The following is a 15,787-nucleotide window of genomic DNA, read 5'->3' as shown; positions in this document are numbered from 1 at the left end:
TAACCCCCAATTCCAACCCTTGATGCTGAGTGCCAAGCAGGGAGGTAATGGGTCCCATTTTTATAGTCTTTGGTATGACTCACCCGGGGTTTGAACGCACAACCTATCAATCTCAGGGCGGACACTCTAACCACCAGGCCACTGAGTAGGTTAGTAATGAATGACTCATTGATATTCTGAAGCTGGTTGTCCCGTCGAGTTCTTTTAGAACATTACACATACATTACAATCGTACTTTGCTAAGTGTTCTTTCTTATATTCAGTGTTTCTCACCTTCTTTATCAAAAAGCTGCCACTTGCAATTTTCTTTGACTTCACAAAAAGTGGGGACATTTTTTAAACGATATTTCCAACAACAACTGAGGTACAATTATTTCAGATGAGAAAACAGGACCCAGAATGGTACCGGGTGTATGCCAAGAAGTGTAAGGTAAACGGGCACCTAAAAACCCAAAACGAGTGTCCATATTTACATTTGCCTTCATTATCACACCCAACCTTTTCTTTCATTGAAGTCAAGAATGTTGTTTGATGGCTTGCCTGATGGGTGTGACACACACACACAAGTTCTACAGTCAGTGTGTCTGCAGCAATGGTGTCATTGGTTTTGTCCATTCTACTGTTTGTCCCCTGTTTTGCCCAGATCCCGACTACATGGGGTGAGTCTCCCTTTTATAGACTTCTGTCAGACTTTTTAGAGTCCTTTCAGCCGGGCTGTCATTCGCAAATTGAAAGCAAAACTAATCGGTGAGACTTTTTTTGGTCTTTGTTGTCTTCCAGCCGATGACTGTACAAGCTACTTGGACAAGAGCGGTGTCCGTCACGATGACGCCCACTGTGGACGCATGCACTGCTGTGGAGAGTGTGACACCAAGTTCTGCTGCAGCGACCACACGCAGCGTCTGACCCGAGAGGATCAGGAGACATGTGATGAAAGGTACAAGTTGCACACATACCCACTGTGACTGTGGGAAACTTCTTTTTACACTTAAATCAGGATTCTTTTTTTGTACTTTTTACCATGCTAATTTTGGCGAAGTTAAGGGTTTTTACTAGGGGTTTAAGTATTTGTTTTTAACAGCGAATCAGAATCAGAAATACATTAATAATCCCCGAGGGGAAATTAAAGGCCTACTGAAACCCACTACTACCGACCACGCAGTCTGATAGTTTATATATTAATGATGAAATCTTAACATTGCAACACATGCCAATACTTATAAAGTGCAATTTTAAATTTCCCGGCAAACTTCCGGCTGAAAACGTTTCGATATGATGACGTTTGCGCGTGACGTCAACTGTTGAAGCGGAAGTATTCGGAGCCCATTGAATCCAATACAAAAAGCCCTGTTTTCATCTCAAAATTCCACAGTATTCTGGACATCTGTGTTGGTGAATCTTTTGCAATTTGTTTAATGAACAATGGAGACTGCAAAGAAGAAAGTTGTAGGTGGGATCGGTGTATTAGCGGCGGACTACAGCAACACAACCAGGAGGACTTTGAGGATAGCAGACGCGCTAGCCGAACGACCTCACCTTGACTTCCTCCGTCTCCGGGCCGCCGACCGCATCGGTGATCGGGTGAAGTCCTTCGTCGTACCGTCGATCGCTGGAACGCAGGTGAGCACGGGTCATGATGAGCAGATAAGAGCTGGCGCAGGTGCAGAGCTAATGTTTTTAGCATAGCTCTGTCGAGGTTCCATAGCTAAGTTAGCATCAATGGCGTCGTTAGCAACAGCATTGCTAAGCTTCGCCAAGCTGGAAAGCATTAACCGTGTAGTTACATGTCCAGAGTTTGGTAGTATTTTTGATCTTCTGTCTATCCTTCCAGTCAGGGACTTATTTGTTTTGTTTTATATGCAGTTAAGCCCGATGCTATCACGTTAGTTCAGTAGCTAAAGTGCTTCGCCGATGTATTGTCGTGGAGATGAAAGTCACTGTGAATGTCCATTTCGCATTCTCGACTCTCATTTTCAAGAGGATATAGTATCCGAGGTGGTTTAAAATACAAATCCGTGATCCACAATAGAAAAATGAGAGAGTGTGGAATCCAATGAACCCTTGTACCTAAGTTACGGTCAGAGCGAAAAAAGATACGTCCTGCACTGCACGCTAGTCCTTCACTTACACGTTCCTCATCCACAAATCTTTCATCTTTGCTCAAATTAATGGAGTAATCGTCGCTTTCTCGGTCCGAATCGCTCTCGCTGCTGGTGTAAACAATGGGGAAATGTGAGCAGCCCTTCCTCGGGTGACGTCATGCTACTTCCGGTAGGGTAAAGGCTTTTTTTTTATCAGAGACCAAAAGTTGCAAACTTTATTGTCGTTCTCTACTAAATCCTTTCAGCAAAAATATGGCAATATCGCAAAATGATCAAGTATGACACATAGAATGGATCTGCTATCCCCGTTTAAATAAAACAATTTCATTTCAGTAGGCCTTTAAGATTTTCAGCACAATCCCATTCAAGAGCAGACAGACATTACAGGGAGACAGAACAGGATCGCTGACGGGTCTGCCAACTTCTGGCGCCCCTCACAAAAAAGGTGAGAAACAGGTAAAAGCTGGGTAGGTGCGGGGGGTGAGAAAGAAAAAATGAAGTCTAAGCCTGGGCCCCTGGAGAGGGGGTCCAGACTGAGGCAAAGGGGAAAAAAAGTCACAGCTATAGCACACATAAACGTGTGTATGAGGGAAACATCAAAGGACATCAAAGGCATTAAAAGAGCAGAGCTGATGCAACCAGCCACTTCTACACACAGCCACAAAAGTAAAACAACAACAAAAATAAACAAAAACATATACACTGTGGTGGCCTCTGCGGTGTTCCACATTATCGTCTGCTGGGGTGGGGGGAACATGGCCAGAGACAGGAGCAGACCCAACAAAGCAACCAAGAGAGCCGACTCCACCCTCGGCCGCCCACCAACTCTCGGCCAGTGTCCAGTCCACATGGATGAGCGAGGATACGTCTAAGGAGACCTGCTCATTCAGCCAAGACACTGTGAAGCTTGTCCGTCCCGCAGCCCCGTCTCTTCATCCGCATCTCCTCCAGTCTCTCCAAATGGACTCTGGTGTGGAAGAGACCCAGCAGCTGGTCTTCATGGCCAAAAGGTTCCCGGGAGGCAGATCCAGAAGTTCACAAAAAAGCACCGCAGAAGTCACCAAAGTGCCACCCCTTGTGTCACAGTCCCAAAAGGCAAAAAACCCACATGAAAACAAGAGGGAAACATATTTGTTACTCGATATTTGTGGTTGCCATTTCGAGTTAGGGGTGCTATCTTTTTAGAACGATACAATACAAAACGATTCATTGTTTTTACGATTGCACTTGCTTCAAAAATAATGTTAGAAAGTGAAATGCAACTGCGACGTAAAACCACCCTTGCGTGTGGCCTTTGTCTTTGGAGTTAAGACTGACAATAATGGTGGCTCGCTCATTTTTAAAAATTAAGAAAATTATAATTTGAGATGCAATTGTGACATGAAGGCACCACTTTGCCCCTAGCAGTTTTTTGTTTAGACTTTAGAATTAGACAAACTTTATTGATCCACAAAGGAAATTGTTCCACACAGTAGCTCAGTTACAAAGGATGGAAAGGATAATGCAGGTATACAGTAGACTAAAAATGTACTGTAGTAGCAATATAAAATATACATGTAATATTTACATATTATATATACAGTAGATAATATATACTGATATATTAAATTATTATATTATAATATATTTGTATATGATATTTACAATATACACTACCGTTCAAAAGTTTGGGGTCACATTGAAATGTCCTTATTTTTGAAGGAAAAGCTCTGTACTTTTCAATAAAGATAACTTTAAACTAGTCTTAACTTTAAAGAAATACACTCTATACATTGCTAATGTGGTAAATGACTATTCTAGCTGCAAATGTCTGGTTTTTGGTGCAATATCTACATAGGTGTATAGAGGCCCATTTCCAGCAACTATCACTCCAGTGTTCTAATGGTACAATGTGTTTGCTCATTGGCTCAAAAGGCTAATTGATGATTAGAAAACCCTTGTGCAATCATGTTCACACATCTGAAAACAGTTTAGCTCGTTACAGAAGCTACAAAACTGACCTTCCTTTGAGCAGATTGAGTTTCTGGAGCATCACATTTGTGGGGTCAATTAAACGCTCAAAATGGCCAGAAAAAGAGAACTTTCATCTGAAACTCGACAGTCTATTCTTGTTCTTAGAAATTAAGGCTATTCCACAAAATTGTTTGGGTGACCCCAAACTTTTGAACGGTAGTGTATAACAAATCCCAATTACCATGTACAATATTACAGTATATGTAACAGCTGCAGCAAAAAAAAGGGCAGCAGAAAATATACATTATAACGATTTATGCATATTAAAAAATAAATAAAGTAACTAAATTAAAAATATGTCAGTAAAACCGATCAACCAATCATCACACGGAAGCTCAGCGTCAGGCCAGCTGAGGCCAAGTCCACTTTCCTTACACTTCCAGAGAAGTTCAGCGTCCGATGCGTGGACAAAGCCGAGTGTTTATCAAATGATCTTTTTTCACGTTTTATGGGAAGTCAAGCTTCTCTTGCAGTCTTGGAGCAATCACTAATGGCGGCAAACTCATTTTTACACTTGGGTGACAATTAGAATCGTTTAATAATTGGGGTATCCCGATTAGTGTTGTCCCGATACCAATATTTTGGTACCAGTACCAAAATGTATTTTGATACTTTTCTAAATAAAGGGGACCACAAAAAATTGCCTTATTGGCTTTATTTTAACAAAAAATCTTATGGTACTTAAACATATGTTTCTAATTGCAAATTTGTCCTTAAATAAAATAGTGAACATACAAGACAACTTGTCTTTTATTAGTAAGTAAACAAACAAAGGCTCCTAATTTAGCTGCTGACATATGCAGTAACATATTGTGTCATTTATCATTCTATTATTTTGTCAACTTTATTAAGGACAAGTGGTTGACAATTTATTATTAATCTACTTGTTCATTTAATGTTAATATCTGCTTACTTTCTGTTTCAACATGTTCTATCTACACTTCTGTTAAAATGTAATAATGACTTATTCTTCTGTTGTTTGATACTTTATATTAGTTTTGGATGATACCACAAATTTAGGATACCAAGTAGTTACAGGATCATACATTGGTCATATTCAAAGTCCTCATGTATCCAGAGACATATTTCCTGAGTTTATAAACATAATATAAATACAAAAAAATATTTTGTGATGCTGCGATGAGGTGGTGTAACCTGCCTTCCACCCAAATACAGCTGGGATAGGCTGCAGCATCCCCGAAAGGGACAAGCGGTAGAAAGTGAATGAATGAATAAAAAATATTGATATAATCATAGTAGTATCGACGAGATACGCTCCTGTACTTGGTATCATTACAGTGAATGTTAGGTGTAGATCCGGTGTGTTACGGTGTGTAGTGAAACATGTTTAGCTATTCCTCGTCTTGCAGAACACTGCAGACTGCGGATGGACTTTAGCCGTGTCTTAAAGCACCTCTTCCTGAGGGCGTTTCAGTGTTATTAACTTCACTTTTATCTCTAGTTTTTAAGCCAAAATGCGTCTGTTCTCCCTTTTCTGTCTACAAATAGATAGATAGTACTTTATTGATTTCTTCAGGAGAGTTCCCTCAGGACTGTGTCTGCTTGTAAGTACTCTGTGATTGTGCACTGCCAAACATGCTCCTCTGCTCGTAAAACCAGCAATGACACGACGTGACAACGACGGGTGGGGAGGGGCTTATGGTTAGGGATCTGTACTTTTTAGAGGCGGTATAGTACCGAATTTGATTCATTAGTATCGCAGTACTTTACTAATACCGGTATACCGTACAACCCTACTCTCTTTATACCATCATCATCATCGGCGGTCCCTCGAACGAGTATGACGATCCTCCTGGTAGGGGTGTATCCCTTTATGGAGGATGCCTGTGCGTGACTTAGTTTAACGTGGACAGACTGGTGCGCAAACAGTCACCACACGATCCTTGACAGAATCGGGTCAGGGTCCAGGGGCATGGAGTCCAAGACGACTGGGGACCCTTTTCTGCTGCAGCCTTCTTCTGCCATCGCAGCCGTTGTGGTAGTTCTTAAATCTACCGTCTTCCGCCTGCTCCGCCGTTGAGGTCTTCACCGTATCCCTGGCTAGGGGGCAGTCAGGTACTAGGCCTTTGCCAAGGGCCACCTAGGGTAACAGTAGTAAAGGGGTTAACCTCCTATTGCCCCAAGACCCCATAGAGGAGCCTCCACTGCCGGATGCACTTTAACGTCATGCCCAGGACTCTGCTCGATGGGAGTCAATGGCGCCCCCGTGTGTCTTATATTGCAATGACAGAAGAGTGAAAGTGGTTGAAATTGTGGCGATAATACTCCCTGATTTTTTAAATCTACCCCTATTTCATTTTTATATTGTTCTATTTTACTATGTAAGCTAGTCATATTATATAAAACATTTAAATATCACGTTGCAGCAGCTCGGTCGTAGAATATTGCTAGTCCAGGAAGTGACAGATCAAGTTTTTCGGCACAGATCAGGTAGGGCCATGCATCTCTGAAGTGGTGAATTAACTGTTGCTACATTTTAGCCATGATGCTACTGTAGTGTGTTGTTGTTTTTTTTTTTTATCCCGGCAGGCCTCGCTTTGAAAAGTACGCCAAACGTGCTATACTTTGGGGCAGCATCCTGGGCGTCGTCATCCCTCTTATCTTCTGCGTGGGTCTGGTCGCCTGCTTTGTGGCTCCATGCTGCTTCTTCTACAAGAAGTGCAGAAAAGGCCGCAACTCGCAGCGTCAAAGTGAGACGCCACCTGATGTCAACGCTGTTGTCGCCTGTTTTTCTCACTGGAAATATCACATTTGTCTTTAAGATGTGCCGACGACCACCTTTGTCGCCATACCCCATCAGCCGCCCCCTCCGGCACAGCATTACCCGCCGTCTCAGCCGGGCTACCAGGCCGTGCCTGTGCAGCCTGGTTACGGCATTCCCAACGCACCACCACCTCCACCATACGTAGAAGCTGGTCAGTTCTTTTTGACAATCTTATATACAGTATATTTGTTACATCTTTTATAGCAACTGCTGGAAGAACTTTAAAAGTTGCAGGTTATATTTAAAGGAGAACTGTACTTTTTTGGGGAATTTAGCCTATCGTTCACAGTCCTTATCACAGACAAGAAGACAATAGTTGTTTTTTTTGCATTGCAATTTGTAATAATTGCCTAGCAATGCAGCTAATGGGATCAATTCATTCTGCCTCTAAGGCACTTTAAAAATGCATCCAAAAGCCATCAACAATACTTAATTTGAAGCTAAAAGGCTAGCATAAAATGTTAGCATGCTAATGTTAGCTTATCATATTGAGATGTTAGTATACTTGCAAGATGGAGACATGTCCTAACCAAATAAGTTTTGGTTTAAATATATAAAAATTATCTTAGATGCTAGCATACAAAGTTAGCATGCTAATGTTAGCATGATAAAAGAGGAAAATCTTTATCATATCATAGATAGATGATTTCCCCTCGGGGATTAATAAAGTATTTTTGATTCTGATTCATTTACGTCCCGTAAACTGCATAATGACCTAGCTGTAGCGACATTGTTATTGAATAAGCGAACGCCAAGGAGCTGTTTTTCTAGCCTAGTAACACATTGCCATACCATGGCATTAGCCGTAAGCTAGCTTCTGTGTCGGCAACTGAATCGCTTTTGAGTTTTCCTTATCACCGACAACAAGACAAAAGTTGTTTTTTTTTGCATTCTAATTTCTAATAATCGGCTAATGCTAATGTTAGCTTATCATATTGAGAAGTTAGTATACTTACAAGATGGAGACATGTCCTAACCAAATAAGTTTTGGGTACGGCGTGGCGCGGTTGGGAGAGTGGCCGTGCCAGCAACCTGAGGGTTCCTGGTTCAATCCCCACTTTCTACCAACCTCGTCACATCCTTTGTGTCCTTGGGCAAGACACTTCACCCTTGCTCCTGATGGGTCGTGGTTAGGGCCTTGCATGGCAGCTCCTGCCATCAGTGTTTGAATGTGTGTGTGAATGGGTGAATGTGGAAATAGTGTCAAAGCGCTTTGAGTACCTTGAAGGTAGAAAAGCGCTATACAAGTATAACCCATTTACCATTTAAATATATAAAAAATTATCTTAGATGCTAGCATACAAAGTTAGCATGCTAATGTTAGCATGATAACAGAGGAAACTCTTTATCATATCATAGACAAATAATTTCCCCTTGGGGATTAATAAAGTATTTTTGATTCTGATTAATTTACGTCCCGTAAACTGCATAATAACCCATACTTGCCAACCCTCCCGATTTTCCTGGGAGACTCCCAAATTTCAGTGCCCCTCCAGAAAATATCCCGGGGCAACCATTCTCCAGAATTTCTCCCGATTTCCACCCGGACAACAGTATTGGGGGCGTGCCTTAAAGGCACTGCCTTTAGCATCCTCTACAACCAGTCGTCACGTCCGGTTTTCCTCCATACAAACAGCGTGCCGGCCCAGTCACATGATATATGCGGCTTTAACACACACACAAGTGAATGCAAGGCATACTTGATCAACAGCCAAATAGGTCACACTGAAAGTGACCGTATAAACAACTTTAACACTGTTGCAAATATGTGCCACACTGAACCCACACCAAACAAGAATGACAAACACATTTCGGGAGAACATCCGCACCTTAGCACAACATAAACACAACAGAACAAATACCCAGAACCCCTTGCAGCACTAACTCTTCCGGGACGCTACAATATACACCCCCGCTACCACCAAACCCCGCCCCCCCCTTCCCCCCACACCTCAAACCCCCCCCCCCCCGCCCCCCATCTCCCGAATTCGGAGGTCTCAAGGTTGGCAAGTATGTAATAACCTAACTGTAGTGACATTGTTATTGAATAAGTGAACGCCAAGGAGCTGTTTTTATAGCCTAGTAACACATTGCCATACCATGGCATTAGCCATAAGATAGCTTCTGTGTCGGCAACTGAATCGCTTTTGAGTTTGTAATGCACAACACAATAGGACACTAATCTGTACTGACTGAAAAACATGAACAATCGTATTACAGTATCTGTAAAGTATTAGCCCACATTTCAAGTTTTGTTTGTACACAGCTAGCTCGACAGCGTATGTACTGTAATTGTAAAATCAAGTGTGACGTGCTGCATGATCAATATTACAGTGACTCACTCAATGGATAGTAGTCTGTTGGGTCCAGCTGGCCGGGGACGTTTTTTCCAGTTGATTTTGGGTAAGCACTCCATTTATGTCTGCACAGCTTGGCTCCAAGTTTCACATTTCGTCAAGTCAAGTCGGTACTGACTCTCTCGCATTCCGTCTGGTCCAACGTCTCACACTTCCTTCGCGCTCGCTTTTATAACCTGCAGTTCGTCTTCCGTATATTTAAGTTAAAAAAGACAAGGTTGTGAATCCCTATTTGTCCAATAATAGTCATCTTTGTCGTCTATTAACAAGTCTGCCATGATTAGAAAACACACGCATTTGTTTCAGGAAGTAGGAAGTGCGTTGCTATTGGAAAGGAACTAATTGCGTTGAGGAAATGATAAAAATGACTAAAATAAGATAAATATTGTACATATTACATATAGTTATGAACATGTCTGTCAATATATTATAAATATACTTGCAATGTGTATATAAAACGTTGATAGAGGGTTTTGAATTGGTTTTAGAGGACTTTGAAGGCTACACTGGTGACTTCCATTAGCCACACCCTGACAGCGTTTTCTATCATCTTTAGAATCCTAAACATTATTTTTTTTAAATACGTGTGTTCTTGTCTCTCATAATGATTTTGAATGATAGGCACAATTCCAAAACAAGTTTAGTTCCCCTTTAAGCTTGTATTAATTGTTTTAGCTCCCCCAGGGCATCAACAACCTGCTCCGCCTTCTGATCTTGGTCAGCATCCGCAGCCTCCATACAACCCTTCTTACGGCTTCAAGCTTTAACGCACGCAAGAATTGGACTGCATGCTTTTGTCACCATCTGTGTGTGGGATCCTTCACTATCACAACATTAGTTCTGTTTGCTCTTGTTGTACGGTGTACTTCTTATTAAAAAAACCGTGGTCAATGAGAGATTTGTTTTCATTAACACTTTCTCATGCACTCTAAATCATTATTTACCGTGAATTGATTAACGTGGACCCCGACTTAAACAAGTTGAAAAACTCATTTGGGTGTTACCATTTAGTGGTCAATTGTACGGTATATGTACTGTACTGTGCCTGATTAGACAGAATAAGGGATTTGTGGAGCAGTGTGTGTCTGTTCATAGCTCCTAACATTTGGTGTTAGTCATCCAGTAGATAGTCCTACAACAACACTGTACAAAAGACTGTCCCTGTAACGCTTGTTTTCTTTTTGTGTCATTGGGTTGCTTGAGTGTAGTTCACTTTTACGACACTGGAGGGGGCAATTGAACGCCTCATTGCATTGGCACGCTCTGAAAAGTTACAGTGAACTTCGATGTCAATTTTTTAATTGGCAGTGTGCGTCAATACAGGGTGAGTTACTTTATATACGTTGTAATATCACTTTCTATGTGCTTAAAACTGTACTACAACTAATTTTGTACGTTTTATTGTAGTCTAACGGCTGTTTGGCATCAAGTTCACAAGCTAACTGCTAGCTTAATATTGGTTGGGGCCTGTTTGTAGCATTGGACATGTTTGTTAGCCTCAATTTACAATTTAGAATTATCGTTGTGCTGCTATTTACATTCTATTAATAATTACATTACTTAGTGCTATTTACATTCTATTAATCATTACATTACTTAGTGCTATTTACATTCTATTAATCATTAGATTACTTAGGGCTACTTACATTCTATTAATCATTACATTACTTAGGGCTACTTACATTCTATTAATCATTACATTACTTAGGGCTGGGATGTTCAAATTCTGTGCATTTATGTACATGTGTATACCAGGATTTGATTGATTGAAACTTTTATTAGTAAATTGCACAGTACAGTACAATTGACCACTAAATGATAACACCCGAATAAGTTTTTCAACTTGTTTAAGTCGGGGTCCACGTTAATCAATTCATGATTGTACGGTATACCGGTAATAGTATAGTACCGCAATACTAATGAATCATATTCGTTACTATACTGCCTCTAAAAAGTACCGGTTCTCCACTCCCCCGTGCCCGCGTCGTCGTCACGTCATGTCATTGCTGGTTTTACGAGCAGACGAGCATGTTCGGCAGCGCACACACACGGAGTACTTACAAGCAGACACAGTGTGTAGGCAGAAAACGGAGAACGGACGCATTTAGGCTTAAAAACTAACAATAAATGGGACGCTATAACACTGAAATGCCCTCAGGAAGAGGTGCTTTATGACATGGCTAGCTAGCTAGCGGCTAAAGCCCATCCGTCGTCGGCAGTGTTTTAGCTACTTCTAAATCACTAATCCTCGCCTCCATGGCGACAAATAAAGTACGTTTCTTACAAGTATCATCCCTACAGGCCGAGGAATAGCTAAACATGCTTCACTACACACCGTAGCTCACCGGCATCAAAATGTAAACAAATGCCATTGGTGGATCGACACCATCCACTGTGATGATACCAAGTACAATAGCGTATCTAGTCGATACTACTATGATTACGTTGATATTTTTTGGCATCACATCTTTCGTTTAAAAAAAATTCATATTACCGTATTTTTCGGACTACAAGTCGCAGTTTTTTTCATAGTTTGGCTGGGGGTGCGACTTATACTCAGGAGCGACTTATGTGTGAAATTATTAACACATTACCGTAAAATATCAAATAATATTATTTAGCTCATTCATGTAAGAGACTAGACGTACAAGATTTCATCGGATTTAGCGATTAGGAGTGACAGATTGTTTGGTAAACGTATAGCATGTTCTATATGTTATAGTTATTTGAATGACTCTTACCATAATATGTTACGTTAACACACCAGGCACGTTCTCAGTTGGTTATTTATGCCTCATATAACGTACACTTATTCAGCCTGTTGTTCACTATTCTTCATTTATTTTAAATTGCCTTTCAAATGTCTATTCTTGGTGTTGGGTTTTATCAAACAAATTTCCCCCAAAAATGCGACTTTTACTCCAGTGCGACTTATATATATTTTTTTCCTTCTTTATTATGCATTTTTGGCCGGTGCGACTTATGCTCCGGTGCGACTTATACCCCAGTGCGACTTATACTCTGGTGCGACTTATACTCCGGTGCGACTTATACTCCGGAAAATACGGTATGTTTATAAACTCAGGAAATATGTCCCTGGACACATGAGGACTTTGAATATGACCAATGTATGATCCTGTAACTACTTGGTATCAGATCGATACCCAAATTTGTGGTATCATCCAAAACCAATGTAAAGGATCCAAACAACAGAAGAATAAGTGATTATTACATTTTAACACAAGTGTAGGTAGAACATGTTAAAAGAGAAAGTAAGCAGATATCAACAGTAAATGAACAAGTAGATAATTAATTTTCTACCACTTGTCCTTAGTAATTTTGACAAAATAATAGAATGATAAATGACACAATATGTTACTGCATATGTCAGCAGACTAATTAGGAGCCTTTGTTTGCTTTCTTACTACTAAAAGACAAGTTGTCTTGTATGTTCACTATTTTATTTAAGGACAATATGAGGAACTCTCATGGCTGCAGTTTTTGAGACCCCAAGATGCAGGAACCAGCAGACGATGAACAGGTAAGATGATCTTTATTATCATCAACAGAAATGAAGTAGTCTTGCACATACAGTAAACTTTCCACAACATGAAGCGATCTTCGAGCACTGAGCAGTGCTCGAGACAAGGCATAAATAGGACACGCTGATTGGCAGCAGGTGTGGACCGCCTGCCAATCAACGGCAGGTGAGTGATCAAACAGTGCTCAGAGACAAAACAGGAAATGGAACAAAGTAAGAGCACTGATGAGAAGTAAATACAAAAACAAGGAAACAAACACAAATGAAGTGACAGATTGTCACAGATAAACTTGCAATAAGAAAGATATGTTTAATATACCGTGAGATATTTTCTTAAAATAAAGCCAATAATGCAATTTTTGTGGTCCCCTTTATTTAGAAAAGTACCGAAAAGTATCTAAATAATTTTGGTACCGGTACCAAAATATTGGTATCGGGACAACACTAGTGTATACACAGCTAAGTGATGTATATTTCAACAGGCCTGTAGCAGGCTTGTGCCTATACAGGGTATCTGCGGGGTCTTAAAAAATCTAAAAAAGTCTTTAAGTCCAATAATTTGAATTTAAACCCTTAAAATCTCATAAAAGGTCTTAAATACGATTTTGAAAGGTCTTAAAAATATAATGACGTTACTTTTAGGGACAAAAACTTAATAATAAACTTCAATCTTGCTTTTTAAATGTTTGGATTTTCGAGGACGCTAAAACGTAACTCCAAAAAGGAACTAAAGTAGGCTACCTGAGCTGACCGGTCAGAAACATGTAACACAGTGGTGAACATGCCCTTTCCCAACTACTTCAATAAAGTACTATCCATCTATCTATCTATCTATCTACTTTGGCACGTGTTGCAGCCATGAAATTCTAAGTTAATTATTTGCAAAAAAAAAATAAAGTTGATGAGTTTGAACATCAAATATGTTGTCTTTGTAGTGCATTCAATTGAATATGGGTTGAAAAGTATTTGCAAATCATTGTATTCCGTTTATATTAACATCTAACACAATTTCCCAACTCATATGGAGACGGGGTTTGTACATAAGATGAGTAAGTAAAAGTTTAACGATTTAGTTGGTGTTGTTTACTTGAGTCATATTGCAGTCTACACGTATCTCTTATGTGTGACTGCCATCTACTGGTCACACTTATCATTACACCAGGGACCAAATAAAATGGCTTCGAGGTCAGTAAGCACAACCAAAATTATTCCATATATTAGTCGCACCGGGTTATAAGATGCAATGTCAATGTTTGAGAAAATGAAAGGATTTTAAGTGCGCCTTATAGTCCGGAAAATACGATACTCACAATTCATTCTGGACCTCCGATTTTACTTTGTCCTTGTATTTTTTGTCTGTATGGATGTGAAAGGGTCTTAAATTATTTTCAAGATGGTCTTAAAAAAAGTCTTAAAAAGTCTTAAATTTGACATGTTGAAACCTGCAGAGACCCTGCTATATTTCATTGCATTGTGGTCACTTTAGTTGATTTATAATGATTGTATTTGTTTTGTATAGGAAATCACACACACACACGCAAACGAACAACTCATGCATGTCTTCAATAGACAATTGAAACTACAAATCTGGACTTGGACAACCTATTATTTCTCCTGCACTCACCTGAACACATAATTGCTGTCCTGACCCGACACCCTGAAGTGATTGCTAATCCATATTAAACCAGTCATCGTCGTCACTAGAAACACCAATTTTTAAAGTGGCTGACCACACGAGGGCTGGGATTCTTTGGGTACCACACGATTTAATTCGATTCTTGAGGTTAACGATTCGATTCAGAATCAATTCCCGATTCAAAACGATTCTCGATTCAAAATCAATACTTTCTTTTGATAACATTGGGTGCCAGTTCTATGATTCTACCCAAACAATTAATAAAGTCAAATACAAATAAGGCAACAAGAGAAGAATCCAACACTTCTCTTTTCTAAAGTAAATCTGTACAGCAGATATGATCATCTATGTCATGGGTGCACACACTTTTCACCATGCGAGCTACTTTGAAATGACCAAGTCAAAAATAATATACCTACTACAAAAATGCAAAACATATATTTATTTATGAATTATAACTATGTAACTTTTTTTTCATGACCTTACTCTGATGACTTAACCTGACTCTCGCCAGATCCTTGTCGTTCGCTGAGCTCCACACAAGGATCTGGGAGTTCTCAATAGGAGATGTATTTCACAAGGCGGGGCCTTGTAAAAAATCATTGTATGTGTTTGGATAAACCACTTGTCCGTTATCTTGAATGACGTGCTACTTCAACTACTCATTACGAAATCAACGCGTGATGCTGATGAGAGCGGCGCTGGGAAATCCAAACCCGGTTGGAAGAAGAGCCAAAACATCCTTGCCACCAATAAATGCCTTCAAAACTGTTCTCTGTTCATCTTTTAAATAATTAATATTCGATCGATGTCACAAAACAGTTGCAATAGCATAATCAATGTCAGCACACGACTCCTCGCTCCGTGCCGCCATTGTTGTTTGAATCAAACAGTCCCTTCGGCACTTGGTCACATCTATGAAATGGTGATCCTGATTAGTTCATTATTTTTTGCTATCTGGAAGGAGTTTGCAATGCTTTCGAGCCCAGACCCTTGTGTTAAGCTCAGCGAACTACAAGGATCTGGCGAGAGTCAGGTTACTGATGATTTCCACTGGATGGAATGAAATGACTCACGCGGAACAATGCTTCGGTGGCGGCTTTCGCTTTCGAAGTTAGCTGTGAGTAAAATGACTGCTGCCTGGACAACTGGCATTTTAGTTCCTAAACCTCTCTCCTCCTCTGCTTGCTTGTCGGTGGGAAGTAGTTGTTGTAGTTTTTATGAACAGCCCGAAAATGCCGCTCCACATTTCCCTTCTTTGGTAGTGCAACAATAGTCTGACAAATGAGGCATATGCTGTGACGATCTGTCACTTTATTTCTGTTTGTTTCCTTGTTTTGTATTCACTTCCTG

At 40.3% G+C, this 15,787-nt stretch overlaps 1 protein-coding gene across 2 annotated transcripts; it reads left to right on the top strand.

Annotated features, from left to right (window-relative positions):
* Positions 1 to 572: 572 nt before the first annotated feature.
* On the top strand, positions 573 to 10,151 carry LOC133643314 (protein shisa-5-like). Of its 2 annotated transcripts, none has more exons than XM_062037807.1 (5): positions 573 to 659; positions 781 to 937; positions 6,666 to 6,826; positions 6,899 to 7,051; positions 9,942 to 10,151. In XM_062037807.1, exons 1-5 carry the CDS (start codon positions 593 to 595, stop codon positions 10,022 to 10,024), a joined length of 621 nt encoding a protein of 206 aa, XP_061893791.1. In that variant the 5' UTR covers positions 573 to 592; the 3' UTR covers positions 10,025 to 10,151. The 2 variants fall into 2 exon arrangements, with proteins under 2 accessions (XP_061893791.1, XP_061893790.1); XM_062037806.1 differs by having other exon boundaries at positions 9,933 to 10,151.
* The last annotated feature ends 5,636 nt before the right edge of the window (positions 10,152 to 15,787 follow it).

Source organism: Entelurus aequoreus, linkage group LG26, assembly GCF_033978785.1.
Source record: "Entelurus aequoreus isolate RoL-2023_Sb linkage group LG26, RoL_Eaeq_v1.1, whole genome shotgun sequence".
Lineage (NCBI taxonomy): Eukaryota > Metazoa > Chordata > Actinopteri > Syngnathiformes > Syngnathidae > Entelurus > Entelurus aequoreus.
The sequence above is the reverse complement of the archived record's forward strand: the minus strand, read 5'-3'. Positions and strand labels throughout refer to the sequence as shown.

Coding starts and splice junctions, on each gene's coding strand:
- LOC133643314 (XM_062037806.1), top strand. CDS start 593: ATGGTGTCATTGGTTTTGTCCATTCTACTGTTTGTCCCCTGTTTTGCC. Junction 938..6,665: donor CAGGAGACATGTGATGAAAG/GTACAAGTTGCA, acceptor TTATCCCGGCAG/GCCTCGCTTTGAAAAGTACG. Junction 7,052..9,932: donor TCCACCATACGTAGAAGCTG/GTCAGTTCTTTT, acceptor TAATTGTTTTAG/CTCCCCCAGGGCATCAACAA.